Source organism: Plectrocnemia conspersa, unplaced genomic scaffold (assembly GCF_051122295.1).
Source record: "Plectrocnemia conspersa isolate PC_06_02 unplaced genomic scaffold, ASM5112229v1 ptg000012l, whole genome shotgun sequence".
NCBI classification, from domain to species: Eukaryota; Metazoa; Arthropoda; class Insecta; order Trichoptera; family Polycentropodidae; genus Plectrocnemia; species Plectrocnemia conspersa.
In genome coordinates this window covers 12667118-12688677 of record NW_028277176.1, presented here as the reverse complement: position 1 = coordinate 12688677, position 21560 = coordinate 12667118, and the positions used below count along the sequence as shown (strand labels likewise).

The 21560-nt window shown below is 28.5% G+C and overlaps 1 protein-coding gene across 3 annotated transcripts in view; it reads right to left on the bottom strand.

Moving 5' to 3' along the window:
- LOC148228253 (uncharacterized) overlaps positions 1-20328 on the bottom strand; it is a 29736-nt gene extending 9408 nt beyond the window's left edge. The window contains exons 1-7 of one of the 3 annotated variants that reach the window (XM_088200142.1): positions 20149-20328; positions 8683-8905; positions 3806-3867; positions 3528-3740; positions 3266-3448; positions 588-869; positions 372-509 (exon numbers count right to left, since the gene is read on the bottom strand). In XM_088200142.1, the coding sequence (XP_088056268.1) occupies positions 372-509; positions 588-869; positions 3266-3448; positions 3528-3740; positions 3806-3867; positions 8683-8779 (975 nt within the window). In that variant the 5' untranslated portion in view covers positions 8780-8905; positions 20149-20328. The remainder of the gene's footprint in view (positions 1-371; positions 510-587; positions 870-3265; positions 3449-3527; positions 3741-3805; positions 3868-8682; positions 8906-20148) is intronic. The other 2 variants (XM_088200144.1, XM_088200143.1) reach the window with 2 other exon arrangements.
- Positions 20329-21560: the final 1232 nt, after the last annotated feature.

Below are 21560 nucleotides of genomic sequence, written 5' to 3'. Positions count from 1 at the left end.
TAAACACACTGGTTGAGGAATTTTATTAGACATTTTAATTTTTTTGAGACACTTCTTTTATGAATATATTTTATTTAAGATATGTGAGATTCTCATAAGTAAAATAGTGGAAGTATTTTAACACAAAGTGGAATTCGCCAAATTATATTTAATGCCACCGATGTGTTATTAAACAATCATTATATACGAAATTTGTTGCAGTTTCATTTCTGATTTAAATTTTGTTGATCGTAAGCTTTGTTGTCGCGATGGTAACTAATATTTATTTATACAGAAAAACCGTCAAAACAAAACAAAATATTGATTAATATTTTAGTATTCAAAGTATCAAAAACTCGTCTCTATGACAGATATATTCACAAATGTCCTACTTGAGTGATATTCGACTTTCCATTTTGCCAAGTCTCGGTGGTACTATTTTCTTGGAATAATACTTGTTTACAAGGAGCTATGACTCCGTTTTCGAACTCCATCGCGCAATCCGAATTGTTTTGAGTGAATTGGTGGGTCTATATGTGTGCACACAAAAATATATTAACTAATAATAGCAAGTTCAACTCTATTTTAGGTTTCTATGCGATATATACCTTTACGTAAAAGGGTCTCGGCGCAAAATCCAATGACGAAATAGGCAATAGCGGTAGAATTAAAGCAGCCAATAGTAACCCGAAGTCTCTGGCAGCCCGCGAAACCCGCATAAGTCTCCGGTGTAGGGCACGTCTTGCTGGCATTGCTAAAGCGTCTCCGTTGGGACCATTTGACCCACGAATAGTACCCTCGCTCAATCCTATCAAGAAGGAATAATGAGCAAACGATAAAGGGTTCCAGCAAGCGCCCGCAGCTACATACGCTGGTATCAAAACGTAAATCTGAAATTTAAGGTAACAATTCTAGTACAACAATGTTACAGCGAAATAGGATATATGCTAGTGTGTCAAGCAAAAAATGGCCGGCATAACCTTAACGCTGAAATTAAATAGAGGGTAAATTTAAAGTTATTAAGTGACACTATATAATAAATTTATAATATTCAAAAATAAATTTAGTAAATTCACTCAAAAGAAGCAACATTTCATGGAATTTATAAAAATAATTAATTAATATTTAAAGGTAGTTTGTCATCGGTGAATTAAATTGCAACTACTACTAATCCCTTACTAAAGTAAAATTTGCACAAAAATATTTTATTGAAACGACTAAAATTAAAGGATTTCTAAAGAATAAGTTATCTAAAAATTCGGTGAAAAATCGTAACAATAGCTCAAAGCACTTAGGATATATCACTTTTGTTGTATCTGAAGAACTTGAAAATAATAAATATTCATGTTACTACTACTGCAGAAGTTTAATGTCATAGATATGATTGAAATACTAGAAAAATCTTCACGATTAGTCTAAGATAAAATGGTGCTGATGGAAAATTCATTAACTTACATTTTTGACTGGAATATTCACCACAAAGTCGTATGTGAAAAAAAGTAATGAACCACATAATAAAATGAATTGTTTCAAACCTTAATTTTGAAATAAAAAGCATCACTTAACTAGTTATTAATAATAAAATAATGTAGAAAATATTTATTGATTCTGTGCAAAAGGAAGTTAATTATCTGTTATTGTAGATTTTTATAAATATATATATATTTAAATTTTTGATTTAATTTTTAATTTTTATTGTTTAATTTTCTATGCAGGTAGATTTATATCTATAATTTGTATCATAATATAAAAAAATATTTTAATAATTTTTGAAATGTTGTTAATTACATTTCAAAAAATAATATATCATACGTGTAACATTATTATTGACCTCTGCTTTAACTCGCCAAAGTATACATACACGCTGTATATACATACACGCTGCAGTTTCCCGATAATAAACGTTATTGCAGCGCAAGTAGAAAGAAAAACAACACACAATCGTATTTTTGTGCGGCGAAAATTAGAAGCTGTCGCGAACGCTGGTGTAGAGTCTATACCATTTAAAGAAAGCTTCTACACTGTAGACATATGGAAGATCACAGTCTTTTAAGAGTCCATTAACAGATGCATGCACCGCATTAGTATGGTAGACAAAGAGAAAAATGTAGCAGATGAAAAAATATCGAGAATTAATACAAAAAAATATTATAAAAAAATCTTGTTATTCGGTCATATTATGCGTCATAAACAGCTTTTAAGCCTTATTATCCAATGCAAGATACAAAAAAAAGAAGAAAATCTTCGCTGAAGACTCTCTGATAAACATGATATTTTAAATAAATTTATTATTATTTTTTTTTAATCTTTAACAAAATAAATTTCGAAGTGAATGGATTGCTTTGGAAATCTGAATACTGTATTTTTATTTAACAAAAATGCTACAGATGCACAATTAAATGACATGCAATATTTAAAAATAATACTAAAAGCTGCACTTTATCAAAATTGTTTATACTACAACAATTACGAAGATTATAATTATAATAAATACCAAATCTAACTTATAGCTTTGTCAGAAAATACCTAATTCGTCGTGATCACTTGTTAAAAGTATAAAAAAACTAATTGCGACTTACAGAAAAAGTTTAGTGTAAAGCCAGCAGCACATGAATGCACGTACCGATCGTTTATTTAGGCGGATTAGGACCACTCTCAAATTCAAATGGTATTAAATAATGGAATGCACTGTCCATACAAATGCAAACGGTAAGTAAAATATGTCTTGCAGTTACAATGACAAGAGAATGAAAGAACGAAGTACATCTCCTAACTAAAAAAAATATAAAAACGCGAACATATCTTCTGACTTGGAGCACACCAGTTAACGTCCAGGAGGACCCTAAGAAAACTAAGGAAGCAGCCGCATTTCAATTTTAGCCACAAAGTCCGAAATCCAATAGTTCAACCCGATCTTCGTAGTCAACTTGGAGATTACCTTACTTAGAGGCTACGAGAAAAACACGCGTCTATACAAATTGCGCAAATCGTTATTTTAAAATTGTTTCCAAAATATGAATAAGTAGTAATAAACTGTATAAAAGTAAATGCGTGACCGCAACGTTGAATTAAAATTATGTGTATGTGGCAAAATAATGTATATTAACAGTAATCTAAAAAGGGCAATTAAGACTAATTCTTAAGATAATACTTTGAAAAATGTTTAAGATTTAAAACTGGTAATGAAATAAATGTTATTCACTTACGTCCTTTCTACTTAGTATACATAATTTCGAAGTTATGCCGGAACCTTTGTTTCTTAACACACCGCAGTCTTTTATTTTACCTTAGGATACAGGTGTGCCAAAAAGAAAAATATTAAAATAAAATAGGAAGTCGGTATCAAGCGTCGCACTGTGAATATATGCAACAAGGCTGGACCAGCTAAGGCAGCAACAGCTGAAGTCAGATGCAGACATGCTAACAATGGAGGCCCAGGGGGCCACAGTCCATGGGCGCCTTGCAAGACCTTAATGAATAGTTAAAAGCACAATAAGGAAAAAACATTTATCTCTAATTCTAATAATTCCAAAATAAGATTCAATCACTTGAAGAGGAAGTAAAGCAGCAGCGGCTATAGCACGTGTACATGACGACGATGTGGCAGCCCTGAAAGTGGCACTTTCAGGTGTAACAAGTGCCCCGTTTGTTCCGGCTATTCTCGCTCGAACCAATCTCCGAACGGAAGCTGCACCGACAGATGAAGTGCAAGACTCTCTCCGCCTGCCTGCCACCACGATACCTGGCACTGATGATAAACCCTAAAATGTATATAAAACAATGAGCATTTTAATGTATTTTATTTATGTATTGAAATTATGTTTACCTCGAGATTCAATGGCGGTCTAGGTCCAGACAGCTTTCTGACCTGAATTGAAGTCATAGCACCTGTTAAGATAAATATTTTTTAGAATGTCACCATGGGCGTATAAAAAATTGCAAACATAAAAAATAGTCGTTGTTGACTAATCAAGGATTTCGCGTTTATCATTGATATTGGCGATTATATGATAAATATGTAGCTAATGTTTACATACACCCTTATACAACTTCGTTGGTAGATAAACGACTAAAACACAGGAACGTCATAAATCCAAAGATTAAATATCAAGTTATATAACATATTATATAATATATTTTAATAATTAACAGAAAATAGCATTTCATGTTACAGTGAATGTGTATTTTTAAGTGATATTAAATTTTCACTAGTAGAAATATAATTTCACTAATTAGGTCAATGAAAATGTATAACTTTACTAGTCAAGATCAGTATTCTTACACATTGTTCAGTTTTTGGCTTTAACAGATGATATGTTGCTCTACTATCATTGAAACTCAATCTATCTTATAGGAATTAACCAAACCCAACTTGGCCTAATGAAAGTTTAAAAACTATCGTTAATTTTAGAGCATTCAATAAATTGGATTTAATTAATTCATTTAGGTTAGGTTTGGGTTTGAATATTTTCGACCTTAACATGTAATGTGTCGTCCTAACTATATTTTGAAAAATTATATTGTCAATGTATTGGTTCGGAAAAATATAAAAACCATTTTCAACTACTATTCTGATATACTTTTTCAATATTGTAATCGATATTAACATTATTTTATGAAAAACAAAAAACGTGCAAATAATATGTCACGTCTGCAAATAGCATTTTATAGCAGCATATAATTTCAGTAGCACCTCTCAGTGAAATTAAATTTTTACCAGTAGAAATAGATATGTATATCTGTATTCCGATATGATTTCACTGAAATGCCAGTGAAAATATATGTTTACTTGTAATACACATTCAAGCAAGATGTGATAAATAATTAATTATCAACCATATTTTCAGCTATATCAAAAAATAAAAAACGTTGCGTTAAATATGCAATATAGTGTATTGAAATTGTGAAAAATTTTGTAGAAGGTTTTTTAAGATAATATTATGTCGCATCTAAGGGTTTATGAATGCTACAAATGTTTTCAAAACAACCGTGAATATGTATATAGAATATGAGAATATGATGAACGACCTCGCACATTAAATTGTGAAATAAATTAAAAAAGTATGCTTTATAATTTCTAAATATATCAAGAAAGTAGAATTTCGTACAATTCATATATAGAAATTTTAACTAGCATTATAGACATGAAACAATTGGCAGTCAATTATTTATGAGTGATTGTTGAATGCACTTTCTTTTCCATTATTTTAAGGTGTTTAAATAAGTTACAAATCATGATTATATGCTAATGACATCAAAACATTGACAAGACCAAAAAAAGCACGTCCAGTTCGATCGAATGTCTAGGTTCTTCTACCGTTAACAACGAATAGATCGTTGTAATTCATTACAAATTTCTAACACCAGGTAATATTTGTACTTTTAATAAAAAAAAACATTACCTTGCGGTTTTACGTCATTTACTCGAAAAAATATAAAAAAGTAAACATAAGAATTGTGGGCAAACAAATGTTGGATTTTGCATGATGCGATTTTCTCTGATTCCGCAAATAAAGAAAACATTAAAATGATTTGCGACCAAAGAAAAGTGAACTGAAGACTACCAAATAGTGCATTTTACAAATGTTTTGAGAATTGGAAGAAACATTGATATAAATTTATTATATCTTATGGAAAGTACTTTAAACAGGATAATATCAATATTTAAAAATAATAAATTTATAAATAAAACACCATAACATAATTTAATAAATATGGCATATATTAGTAAATAACATAATTTAATAAATATGGCATATATTAAAATAATTTAATAAGATCTTTTATTGATCAATATATATATATTGATTTTTTAATATATGATCAATAAAAATAACTTTTATTTTTTCTGTACGTCAATAGTTTACGATCTAAAATTCTTAAGTAGTGTCACGGATATCGTGGCAATGTTATAATTTTATAATTACACTCATCGATATAAAGAGTTTTATAAATTAAATATCAGGCTACTTTACATATTAATTAAAGATATTTTATTTATTAAAAAAATATTTTTTAATAGTTATATAGCATATACCTATCGCAAATTTGCGGAATATATAGATCTTTTTTCAACGCATTATCAATGGATGTCTATTTCCTGATACAGGTATTGAATAGGTTTTTTTTATATTTATTCGAGGTCGAAATAATATTGGCGTATACAATATCTGAGCTTTTACACACTATGACAGACAAAGGATTCATTTACTTCGGCTATCGTGTTTGCCAGATTTATATTTTTATTATCATACTATTTAAAAGAATATGTTTATTCAGACAATCCAACATCTGAAAGACGAAATTCAAGCAAGAAGTTTAACACTAAAATAAAATTACAACTAAGCGAAAAAACGGAACATTTCATGAGTAGCTATAAAATATATCTATAAACTCTTTTATGACAAATTGTGTTTAATGTCATATGAATAATATAAATGCTTTGTGAAAATCCATATTTTTATAAATGTTGTTATTTATTACAATATAAGTAAAAGTTAAATTATTTGTAAACCTTATAATATATTTTATTTATTAGTAGCATATACCAAGTTAATTTAAATTCACCATAAAAACTAAAGTTATAAATATATGATTTATTTTTAACAAACAAATAATTTATGACTTTTACCTTTATTTCAAAATAGTACATATACATGTGCTACGCCTTTTTTTAATTCGCCAACGCATTAATTTTATCAAGGTACCCGTAAACTAATTCAACAATAAATAAAGCAACCTTGGATACTGTCAGCTACAATATTTCACAGAGTTTTATCGCAAAATTTCTTGGCTTTATACACATGGAACAATGCGAAGGACAGTTTTAATTAGGATTTAGAGGTATTGCCTAAAGGGAATACAACACTATTCATATAACAATGGATATAGCTTAATTTTAATATAACATATAAATATAATTCACAATATTAAACCTAATATTTTTTTTTTATTTATTTTAATAAAGTGGCATAGCAAATATATTATTAAGTTGTTTCATATCAAGTTACCGATTTTTGCACTTTACGAAAAAAGTCATTGGAACAAGACATTCGTAGTAAATAACTATATTTGGATTTATATGCATTATGGTGTCGGCAATATATTTATGTATTCATTTTTTGTACGAGTTCAAACTGAAACCCAATTCAGCGCAGGCAACAAGGAATATTAACTTGGGATTTGGCGAGAGTACTGTTAATCAGAGAACTGTTAGACATTGTGTTGATAAATTAATACTAATTTTTATTTTATGTAACCTTAAAAATAAGCTTATAGAAAACCATATTTTGTTGATGAAAAACACTGATAATCCAAAAACAATTGTTCCAACACTCACAGCAGACTTGGATTTTTTCTTGCAGCTGTATCACCACATTCAGATGCCATATAAAAGTAAAAAAACTAGACAAATTGGTACAGCATGAGCTGACCGAAAGGCAAAAACAATTATTTCTCAAAAACATCTATACGAAAAAATGATCTGCGATAACTATTAATTTTCTACTATAGCTAGATAGGCAGTATACTCCGAAACCGAATTCGTACCAAAAAAAAAACTATGGTGACAGTATAATGGTACTCCATGGGAATTTTTCATTGCTCGTTTCTTAAACCGGGCAAAACTATTACAGTGAAATAATATTTTAAGGAAATTATAACTATGCATAAAAATAACCATAAAATATTCAACATTGGTAAATAGACTTGAGATCTCATACTTCACAAATACCGTTACAAAATGATACAAATTGCCCCATCCCCCATATTTCCAGGATCTTTTCCCTACAGATAATCATAATTTTAAACATTTAGACCTGTTTCTTAGAATTACGTAATTCAATAATCATATTTATATTTTAAAAGCTTTTGACATCCTCACAACATCTAAAAGCAATTTTTTTTAAATATGGATACATTCGTTGTTAAATTTTTGACAAAAGGCAATTTCTGTAAATTAAGCATACTTTGATTAATAAATTCGTAATTCAAAAAGATGACCTTTTAAATTTGACTAGAATAATCGGGCACTTTATATGAAAAAATAATGTAATCTTAGTAATATTATATTTTTACTTAGATACTTATTTTCGATTAACCGTGACGCAGTGGATTTACCGGTTGAACTGCTATAAATTCAATCAATAAAAAATAAATAAACATAGCAGAAACCGGTTTCAAGTTGAATTTCCCAAATGCTATGAAAGTGTATCGACTTTTGTGATTCGCAATACTTACGCAAATTTAGTATATAGATTAATAAACGAAGTGTATTTAATATAACATTCGAATGCATTTTAAAATAAAATTATATAATATGAGTAAGTATTAATATATTTGTATAAGTAACTGCTTAAAACTGTTGTTGTATTTAGAAAATATTAGGTAAATAAATTTAGTATAACATGCTAAAAAGCGTTTCAAAACGACCAACTCGAATCGTATTTATTATATGAGTTAAAGATGAACTTGTGTTCATGGTTTTTATTTAATTATATTCTATACGGTGCTACTATTTGAACGCTCCTCACGATTAACTTCCAGGGTTTCTCCGAAAAAAACAGTAGTAATAAAGTTATTGCAGACGTGAGGCAACAAAAAAGTTGCTTAATGTATCTACTATTGGGATACACGCTGCGATTCTCCCGAGACTTGTAGGCTCTTCTGAAAATTTTAGTAGCAATCAAATTAAGTTTGGCTCACCTACTGAATGCCTGGGGGCATTGTAAGTCTGTCTCGCGATCGGCGGGGGGCTGGGGGTCGTAGCCCCCAAACGCCGCAGTTCCGGCAGGCTGCCCATGCCCCAAACCGATTGGGGCTCCTCAATGTCACCTAGAGTCTCCTACTTCCTTTTCTGTGCCTTTCACCCGATACACCGACTGCGATCACCTGTCCCTCAACTTCCATCTTACCAAGCCCACCACCTCTGCAACAATGCACAAAAGCCGAACTTCGATAACAAAAAACATAATAATATACTGATACTATTTACTAAAAAGAACCTCATATACAATATACGTTAGTGAAACATATAACAAACTATAAAGACTATCTAGATCTTTGTCAAATTAGTGATACAACAATTATATGCTGAAAATATCATATACTAGCATTAAAAGCTACTGGAAATATTTTTAATCTAAACGCAAAGATTTTATTTTTAAGAATTAAAGACATTTATTACATATTTTTTAAATGTTAATCAGCTTATGATTATATCAAATATTGTCACCTGCATGTTTGTTATTTTGGATTAATGAAATGTTTTTTCAATTCTTCATAGTAATAATTATTAAATATTTGATACCATTAAATAAAATAGAATATCAATTTATAGACCGATTAATCTATTGTAGTTTTCAAACTAAGCTAAGCATTATAACTAATCATGACGTTTACTCTACGTTGACAAACTTTACAATTTACATCATCATGTTGTCATACTATATCTAGCAGACACGATTTATTTAGCTTACAAAACAAGAACTGCCGATAATATATTAAGTTGATTGTACATCAAATAATACTCTCATATCTAATACAAGTATTAATATATATATATATATATTTTTGGTGCCACAAGGTCTAGGCTCATTCGATGCAATCACAACAGCAGCATGAAATAGATTAGGTGATTGTTTATATAAAAAATACAGTTTGCTGCGGTGGTCCTAGAACTTGAATAAGATTTAATTAATTTAAATAGCTCATACAAAATCAAGAATTTTCTTTAAACGTATTAAATCGATTAAGTATCTTTTCATCTATCAAGCGTTTTGTTTGCTAAATAAAACAACATGTTGTTGAAATGTTTACCTTGAAATTATGTCTCAAATAAATTAGTTTTGCATTATTTTACAATGATTATTATAAAATGGACACGAAATAAAATAATAAATATTCGATAATACTTTTGACTAGTATTATATATTATTAATCTGCTTAAATAGAATTAATAATACCCAAGCAATTAAACCTTTAAATTAATTTAAATAATTAATCAAATCGTCAAATATTTCGCTCTACATCCTCGAGAAGCAAGTCGTGTATAGTATAATTAAAAAATAACTGATTATTAATATCAATAAACCAAGTTGCCAACTACTCTAAGATATATTGCAGAACTATAAACTCATTATTTAACTCCCATAAGTGAACAGGTAAATGTATATTATATCTAGACTTGTGAAGCATATAGCATACAACTAAGCTTCCGTCTATTGTGTAAAGGCATGCCGCTATTGCGGCCTTAATACTGATATTAAAAATTAAAACCGTATTAGTAATCAATCTGTATTATAAAAAAATGCATACCCAGTATAAATTAAAAAAATAATATTTATTCTATGAACCTTAAATCAAAGCAACACAAACAATAAAAAAAAATATAAAACGCCGTTTTATAACCTAAAAATACTTCATAACAGATTATCGGTTCAACAACACTATCATTAAAACACGGAAAATATTACAAAATATCTAGAAATATTATGCTTAGTAATTGAATTCAAAATAACGCTGACTTAAAATGTAAACGCACAATTATATAAGCACATCTTGCTGTAGATGCGTAAGCACAAATTTTAAATGCCTTAGTACTCCAATGGAATAAGTTATATATAAGCTAATAAACGAAACGTTTGACTATATTTTTACGTGCCTTTTTCTTTTTTTATGTTGTAAGATCGTTATTGATAAATGAACGTCAAATTTAGAATGGTTATAAGCTTATTGAAATGTAATTTTATATTTCACAATAAAATATATATATATATATATATAAAATTAATTACATTTTATAATAATAAATATGGAGAGGCATCCAATGGGATGTTGTCTTTACATGTACATAATATCATAATAAAAAAAAATACTAATTGTTTATGTATAATCATCTTGTAAATTAAATTAATAATAAATATATTTTGCAATCAACTATTTAAACCAACATGTGAGCTATAGGAACCACTGGCGATTATCAAGCAGGTATGAATCCCTTATTAAAATCGCCTCATTGATCATGAAAAAAGTTATTTGTAATACGGGTTAAAAGCGCAATAAATAAATGCCATTCAGTGTCACTAACAATTAGCCGTTGGAAATACTTTTAGCTAATCCCTCAGATTGTCAGCATAAAAAGGTACTTATCGGTGAGTCGTAAATATAATACTTGTTTTCCTCACAATCAATATTGTATTGACAAAAAAGCATGTTTAGTGCATAATGAACTTGTGTATGGTTGCCGAATTTTTACTGTTCAAACTCGAATGGTAACGTGAATATTTTAAAAAGAAATATTAATTTATATAAACAAATCCAATTATACCCGCCAAATCATTGTAATTGGTCATCGTCTCGAGATGAGGTGAGCAAGAAAACCTTTATTATTTATACTAAGCGTAAATAACTGCATTTAATCCTCTATTACTTGGAATTTGTTTTAACAGAACTTGCACCTGATAATCCTGACCCAAGACCGAATTTACAATGGAGCTGCATCAACCATAGATGAAGACTTAAAAAATCTAAAAACAGCCGCTTCCCTCTTCACGTCAATCCTGCTCTGGCAATAAAATCTGAAAACCAGAGTTCATACAACTGGATTTTTCAGACGTAGACAAAACGAAAAAAATGCATATATTGAAGCCTGCATTTTCCATATAACCCCTTTTATTATAAAACACAATATATTTATTTTTTACAACACGCAAATTTTACTCAATATATATTTATAAGTTCAACGATTCTAATATAAGGAATATTCTCATAAATCATCAGAAATGAATTTACCACAAAGTAATATTATTTGAAAAACTCTAAAACCATTTTAAATATGCTTTATCCAATATGAAATTCATAATCGAAAGTCTGGCTCAAACTTCTATACGACGCCAGCAGCTTATAATTACATATAATTGAGTTACAAAGCTATGTGACTTTGGAACAATTAAAACTTACGATACACATATTGTATAGAATTCGTAGAAATATCCAAATATTAATTATATTAACCTTTGCATTTCATCGCGTTTGCACATATTTGTTAAAATCTTAATTTTATCACATAAATATAATTAAATTAAATTACAGACCATTAGAGTTTCATCTTATGGATAGATGAGTGTTTCTGATGTTTTTGGTGATAATTTTGATTATTAGATTGAATCCATAAAATTGTAAAGCTCTGATAAGATAAATTATGCTAATTTCAATTTTATATATGGTGATAAAAATGTGAAATCAACCGGTAACATTTATACGACTCAAATTTTAATGGATATTGTGCATTTATTAATACAAATCAAATTTATTCTAAATAAGATTTTTTTATACTTATTTTACGAAATAAACTAACTATATTAGGCATATATTCCTTTATATTTTTCTTCCTTACATGTAAATAGTATTTCGAAATTCCTTTTACACGCAAGAAAAATTCAACAGAGTCGACATTTCTAAATATAAATGTTCGCGACAAACGTGATTATACCTTTAAGGTCCGCTCTTTTATTTGATATTAAAAAGGCTTTTTCCCAATATAATTTAATATTTCAGGTAAATATTTGTCACCAATTTTATAATGCTATTTAAAACACTTTGTTTAATTGTAAAATATTATTGAAATAAAGAATATATATATGTAAATATAATACATAGATATATATGATATTTAAAATAAATAATAATTTAGCAAAAACAACCGTCGTGGAAATATGACAGCCTCCACAAAAAAAATTGATGGATAGCCAACCTAAACATCAATAAGCCAGATATATAAAATTATTATTTTATTTATTTATTTCAAATCTGACTATCATGACTCTATAGATTTTCCGATGCGTCATGATAGCCTATTTACAATTTTACTCAAACACATACATACGTATAAATACTAACAGACTTTAAAACGCTAATTATTATTTAAAATGTTAAGTAAAGCCGCTCAAGAATATAAAAATTATGTAGTACTTAAACCCCAAGCATATTTTTTTTCAGCTCCTCGTAGCTATCGCTGAAAACATTTTTGTGTATAACAAGCTCATTGAGAAGCTCGCAGCAAACGGATTGTCGACACCGCCGCTTAGCAACAAAAATATTAGAGTACTCAACGCTCCTATCAAAGAAGTACTAGAATACAAATACGAATTTGCCTCTTAATCATACCGATACCTGAGATTTTTTTATTAATGTACTTTGCTGAGATTTCATAAAATGCAGCCATATTTAAGGACGCTACGAACTAGCGTACCATACAGCACGCTAATCGCCATTATATTGTTAAAGTGATACGCGCTCCGCATAACGAAGCGGAGCATCTTTGACCTATTATCGCAAGCTTTTGCGATGTAATACAAAATCTCCATCTACGCTTAAAGTATTAACTCTTAAAACACTTTCAAACACATTTTTAATTTGCCTTTATCGAAAGTTCTCTGATTACCCAATTAAATTTATTCAGATAAATATCTAGCTACCATATCTAATTTTAAAACGGTTATAATATGGTTTTAAAAACTTTATAAAAGATAGTTATATGAAATTATATATTGAGCATTATCCCCCATACTTATATTACAAATAAATAAAAAATATTTAAATCTATATTATAAAAATTAAATATTTCTACTTTTTAATTTAGATATGGAAATATAAATTACTGCCAAAAAGTATATGTTTTTAAACACACATTAAAATTTACGAGAGGTAAACGTACTACATAAAATAACTACCATTCACCTAATGGTACCATACTTTAAACTCAATCTCTGTCATTTTTATAAATTAACCTTTGTATTTATGTTTCAGGTTTTAAAATCTCTATTCAAATGTATAATTGAATAATACATTATTCATAATATTTTATTCCACAAATCAGTCAAATTATTGTTCTTCAATTACTGAGAGTATCTCTTAACTATCCCATAAATTTATGCGTCCAAGCCTGAAATGTAAGAAAAAATCTCAGGTGTTCCATATAATACTTGTATTGAACATATGCTGCCAATGCATAACCAATAATTATTAGTTTAAACTTGACCATGTTGCGAACCAGCATTTTCTTGTTAATAACAATCGAGTTACTTGATCGAAGGTGAACCACTTTATCTCCGGAATGCTTTTCAACGATTGACTATTACAAAGGAACGGATATTACATAAATTATAAAAAATTAATATAAATCATACGCGTAAAATTACGCATAAACAAACACAATTAACCGTAATTAATTAATGCGTTTCTGGGGCGAAATTAATTAACGTTAAATATAAACATGACAAGTGGAAGGCGTGACATTATTGCCAAGTTGAGCATTAAAATATTAAAATAGATTTACTGCGATAATGTCAGTATTATATCTTTGCATGATGTTGAATAATCTAATGAGGTTGCAATTGTAAATTTCATGGTTTGTCAATATAATAATATTAACAACATATCTAAAAAGAGTCTAAAATTAGTAAATTAAATACAAATACAAAAGGATTGAATGTATTTGGTTAAAGACGAGTGGTAAAAAATAATTGTCTGTCAAAGAAATATTTTTGAGCATATTATATTGATTGATAATTTAATATAAAATATTAGTTTGTTTCATATCAAATAGTCGATTTTTACTCATGAAAACAGATTGATTTGCAAAAAAACGTTCGTAGTAAATGAACATATTTTTTATCACGACAGGTTTTTTTTTATTATTTTTATTATTTGCTCTTAAATTATTATTCGATTTTTTTTAAGCTCCTATGCATTATGGTGTCGACTAAATATTCCCGAATCCTTTTCTTATGAGGTCAAACTAAAACACAATGTAGCGCAGGGTACGAGAATATATTTAGGATTTGGCGAAGGTACTGTAAGTCTGAGAACTGTATGACGTTAATTGGAGAAATTTTATATTAGCGATAATAATATATTATATATATCTGCTGTTGGTGTAGAAAGAATAGGAAACATATATGAAGCTAAAAATATTTATTCCGCAACTGTTTTATAACATCTTGATGCCATATGAGAGATGCAAAAACTGAACAAAATAGTACTGCAAAAACAATAAGAAACTATTAATAAAGAAAATTATTACCTGCGATTAAGTACTAATTTTTTTACGACAACCAGAGAAGATCGGAACAGTTGTATGACAGCAAATAAGCTCTAAAAATGAATTTACCCCAAAAAAAATAGGTGGCATTTTAATGGTATCCATCGATCGTTCCTTAAGCAAGACGAGACTATTATTATAGAATGGAATCTCATATTAAAATGAAATTGAAACCATGCATATAAAAATAACCATAAAACATTCAACGTTGGTTAACAGATTTTGAGCAAGAATTAATTACTGTTGCAAAATTAAACAAATTAAAATGGAAATTTTGCCTCATTCCCATATTTCCCATTACTCCTACATACTATCACCTTTTTAATTATTCAGACTTCCTTCGAATTACAAAACACAATAATCGGAGTGATAAATAAAATCCTTTGTCGATTTCACATACTCTAAAAATTAAGATTTTTATAAGAAATCGATTCATTCATTGCTTAATCGTTGGCAAAATATATTTTTTGCATATGGAGCATAAGACGATTAATAAAAAATATAGTGTTTTTTATTGTTATAGTGTTTTATGCCTCACTAAAAAATCGGCCACTTTATATAAAACAACCTAATATGTGGTTTGCTCTACTTGAAAAATAACTTTAATTTATTTGCTATGAAATCGTGCGAGATTAATCTTGCGTGAAGGTTAAGTTCTTCAATGAAAAAGTTTTCAATGTCTGCTCAATATTCACTAGCATAATTATCTCTCCCTATTTTATTATATAAAATAACTTTGTATCCTCTAAGCTTTTGTAACTATAAAAATATATAATACATAAAGTGCAATTTTTAATACTTGAAGAAACAGAAGAAACAGAACTGAAGAGTAAAGGATCACCATATAAAATAGTATTGTTATTATATAATGGCCATTCTAATTAAATGAAAGCATGTTAAAAACAAATACATAACTACTATATGTTTATAAAAAAAATACCCTTGACAAAATTAAGTGGATGCTGATTAATGACAAATTTAAAGGATTTTAAAAATGCCTATAAAGTTAACATCGAGAAGTTGGTCGAACGTGATTTAAATGATCAGGGGTTTTAAATAATAAATGAAATGGAAATTGTTTCTAATGTCAATCAACCGAAAGAGGAAAATGATGAGGATAAAGTAAAATAAAAACAATAAACAGCATTACTTACACTGCAGCACTGACTTCTGTAGGCACTTGATTGAAGTAATGATGATATAAATATAATAATAAAAAGGCGCTAATGAATTTTTAACTGATTTTTTAAAACATAGTCTGTGTTAAAAATAATTTTGTAGATATCTTAAAACAATACGATTTATCCTTGTATTCTATTATCCCGTATTTTCATCAAATCCTGTCTATGTTTAAGATATATGAGTACTTGCACTCAACAATTCAAGAGTGATACATTTATTCGAATAGCCTAAAATAAACCTGAACTATCACCTTTTATGTGAGAGTTAATTTATGCACCGCATTGATTTGACTCACATATAAAATATGAAATAAATATAATATAATGCACACACAACACTCGATTTGATTAAAAACCTAGCAGTGGCATTTGAGATGAAAATAATTGGACTTGTGCCACCTTTTCTGTGAATATCAGGGTCATTGTCGTCTGATCTATGTGTTGCCATAGTGTATTGTTAATTATGACAATCAACAGCTTATTTCAGTTCTCAAGAAATTAGCAACAAAAATGTTTTTCCCATCCGGTGTAAAACAGACTAAGTAATGTCATTAACTAATATTAATAAATTAATTTTGAGCTAAAATATCAAGTGTTAAAAATCATTATTAATAATACAAGTTTTTTTATGTTACTCTAATGAAAATGAGTATAAATTATGATTTATTTGTATTATAAATAATTTTATTTTTCATATTTAAAATGCTTAATATATATACATATATAACAATGTATATATGTATTATAATTTACATAAAAAATATTAAAAAAGACACAAAGGAAAAAATATTCAGTGAAAAAAAATGAATGAACTAAGTACATTCAATCATTATTTGGGCACCGTAGAGAAGCCATAACAAATGAGAACAATCTTGAAACGGGAACGCACATATTAAAGTCTGAGCTATAATATACCATAAAGAATTCAAAAAACAATAAGTGAAAAATCTGAACGAGGAAAACTTTACCATTTTTACGAAATTCCTTAATAAAATATACTAGGTAGTTGCGATCGACATTTATTCCCTAACAAAAAAAAAACAATTCGAACTCGTGCAACGACTTCATATTTATCAACTTAATGAGACGAGACTTTCACTAAAAAATTCATACATTGCGAAAAAACCATTAGCAGGGAACAATTTTAATTTAAGAACAGCCTAGGTACACGACCTTCTGCATGCAGATACTACTTCAGAGATTTTATGGAGTAAGTCTATTAACATTTGTTTCATATATTTTGAGAAAACATGATCATCTTATAGAAAGTCTAACTTCTATCGGTCTAGATGACAGAGATGTAAGGCTTCTTAAAAATCTGTATTGCAATCAATCAGCAATAATGAGATCTAACCAGTGGCGTAGCTATGGTGGGGCGGAGGGGGCGGGCCGCCCCGGGCGGCACTTGCTTGGGGGCGGCATATTCGCGATGGGATCGTCAAGTGTGGTTCTTAACCCTGAATGCACTAAAACATATATAAATCCACAAATAACAAGAGCTTAATAATAACCAATTTATTATTTTAAGAAATGCTGATTTTATGATCCTGCAAAAAATATATGGGGGGGGGGCGGCAATTTTAAGGATCGCCCTGGGCGGCAAATACCATAGCTACGCCACTGGATCTAACCGAAAATATTCCAATACAGAGAGGTGTCAGAGATTGATGCGTTCTTTCTCCCACTCTTTTAAATTTATATTCGGAAACCATACATAAAAAATACTAGGTACAAAAAGGAATAAAAATCGACGGAGAGACAATTCACAAAATTCGTTATGCTGATGACACGGAAATATTTGCTGAGACCGTTGACGACCTATAAAGATCCCTGGATAGTGTAAATAAATAATGTTTATAAGAGGGTCTACGAATAAGCATCGATAAAACAAAATGTATGGTTATATACAAGCTCTATGTGGGCCCGGTAAGCTTATTAATAGACGGAGATAAAATTGAGAGGGTAAAGCATTTTAAATACCTGAGTAGTTAAATAAATGACGAAATGTACCCTAAAGAAGAGATTATTAAAAAATTTAAAGCTGGTCTTACAAACTAGCACTTGTGGATTTATACTGTAGAGCCTCCGATGAACAAATTCTTTTAATAACAAGACGCGATCAAAAACTCCTTTCAACCATCAAACTGAAGAATATGGAGTACCTCGGATACATAATTCGAGGTTCGAAATATGAGATTATTCATACCTTGCTGATAAGAAAAATCGAAGGTAGAAAATGGGTTGGAAAAAATAAGATATCTTGATTGCGAAATATATGCCTATGGATGAGGATGACAGCCGAAGAAGTGCTTCATGCAGCCAAGGACCAGGATGGATACTTGTAACTAATCAACAAGGTGGTCGCTAACGTCTGTAATCGAACATGACACGAGAAAAAAATATATATTAGGAAATTTTAATTCAAAAACGATATGAACTGAATCAGATTTTATTCTGAGAATCTTAGTGAGCTCTGAAATCCTAATATGGAAAAATTGCTTTCTATAATATATATTTTGAAATAATAGTAAATTACACAATAATATTAATATTCAATTGTTTTTTTATATCATCACAAAAATCACAAAATCTAGGTTTATTTTAAATGAATATTCTCAATAATATACACAAATTAACTAATATTTATATAAGCTTTTTATAGTGTTTTTTTTTATATATAGAAATAATAAATTCTACTAAAAAGTGAACAAATATAAAATAATGATTTAATGAATAATACAAATTTATATTATGTATGATATATTAAGATGACTTACATATTTTTGTGTTGTTTTAAAAGGTTATGTCTTTTATTGTACAAATACTGCGAATGTCTGTTTATATAGTTTTAAAAGTTATGTGTATAAATTTAAATAAAGAACTTTTTTTAAGGAGAAGAATTATTAACTTTGATTAAAAAAATGTATCTGTTACCCAAAAATAAAATAAAAATGTAAGATATTTCACATAAAGTACTGTTTTTTTAGAATATATATTTTTTTTATAAGATATTAAGATGGATTATATTTTTATTTTTTATACTTTACTTAATTCGTATAATTTTTAATATGTAGATTAGATTTAATATTTACAGTAAAAATAATCATTATTTATTTTCAGTGTTAATATATTTTAAAACTTGGATTTAATTATAATCGGAATCCATTCAACCGATTGATTTTTCTTGTCACGCTATGAGTTTTAACAATGTCATAATTGCAATGTCTACAGAAAAAATGGTAATTTAATAATAAATATATGAGTAGCGATTCCTTCAAAAATAATATGTTTTTATTAATCTAATGATTAAAATGTAGTTTACTCTAATGCCACAAAAATCACATATAAATGAAAACGTGATTTATAAATTATATAATATTCTAATAATGGCAAAAAAATATTTAATTAATTGGACTTTTTATTAACTGTCTATTTGATTTATATACTTATTTCATACTCGTATTAGGTTGAAAAATGATTTTTTTATTTAAATCAAACATTTTTTGAAGAGATAAATAATAAACTAAAATATGTTTTAAGCTTGAGTTAAAAAAAAAACGCTTAAAATAATATAATTTATGTCAAATATATATATCCAACAGGACTTTTCGAAATAAAATATTTTTTAAGCCACACATATTTTTTAATAATTATTTAAGTATTTTAATGCCATTATTACCAATATAAATAATAAATATGGGTAATGCTAATTATAATATAAAAAATATTTAATTTGCTCTAGCGTTCTTTGTCAAAATATAATATAATAATATTAGTTAATAACATAAACTCGAAATTTCTTAATTAAATTGTTATTCTAGAAAACATTTTTAACAATATTTAATCTCGTTCCTATAACATTAATGGCGAAATAAAACACAGACTAACCCGAGGTAAACAACGTGGCTGATGTATCGTTCAGTTGTCCGTCATTAGATCCCCGCCTCGGCTACGTCAGATCTATCCCGCTATTCCAGCTCCAGTTTGGATCCATTGATCGTCAGTGGGATCGATGGCGAAGAGCAGGGGAAATTTTGACACAAAACGGGAGGAATACGCGTGGACGACGTGCGGCGGGCGAACGCAAATCAATCTGCGCATGGAAATAGGGGTTTGTGCGCATGCGTGCCTCGCGAAATACCTAGACCACATTTTTGGGAAAATTCAAGGGGTGGAAATGTCTCAATGTGTATTTTCCCCGACCATTTTCCACTGCTAGAAAATAAACACCGTTTACACTGCGCTAATTATGCTAAACAGGACGGGTGTTTAAATGTTATTTAGAAAATGAATTATTGTAATTATTTCGTACACACGACGCGATTTGCATATTTGCATAAAAAATATACATCCTTTATATGCGTGTTTAATAAATTGTTATTTGCATATTCATGTTTTATATTATGAATATGCGACTAGATTAATTGTAGTACTATGTACCCAAATTACTAACAATATAGAGTAAATAATTATCGATACTCGATATTGAAAAAGCCTTCGATACAATATTGCACGACAGATTAATACATAAATTATTTAAATACAGAGCCCTTGAATACAGTATTCACGCAATACTTTTATACTTAAAATATTGAAGCTATGTTATTTCAATAAATAATGAACCATAGATACTGCATAAAAATGTATATTCATTCTATGCAAAATAATATTCCTGTTTCTATAAATACTGGTTCATCAATTTATGTAAACAACACAAATAATTAATATAGTTAATTAAAGAACATAATCTTAACAAAACTCAAAAATACCAAGACAAAACCTTTAACAACTCTTGTATTTACCTCTTAAAATATAATAAAGAAACTGCACAGAATGGAACATTACATCTCGACTGCAAGCCTAAGCTTATTGCAAAATTCGGGTCTAAAAGACATGCCGTCATTGCGATCCACGGACATATATTAGGTTGTTCCATAAGTTTTTGCGTTTTTTATAGTTCGGGCTAAATAAGTTAAAAATTTAAACGTGTAATACTTTTACTAAATTATATGTTTTTTTACAATTATTTTCCACGTGGTAATCATTTTTTTATATTTTATAAATAATGCTAAGTATATAATTGTGTATATTACTACGTATGGAAAAATTTAAATGACATCCCTGGTTTCAGTTATATTTTCTGATTAAGAAAGATAACTAGTAAAATGTTTATAAATACCACAATTAAAATATTCGTATTCAATTTTAATCTAGATATTAGCAGCTTAATTATTTCATTATCTTGCAAATGAAAACCATTAATATAATAATTACCATTTGATAAATTTTCTGTTATAATT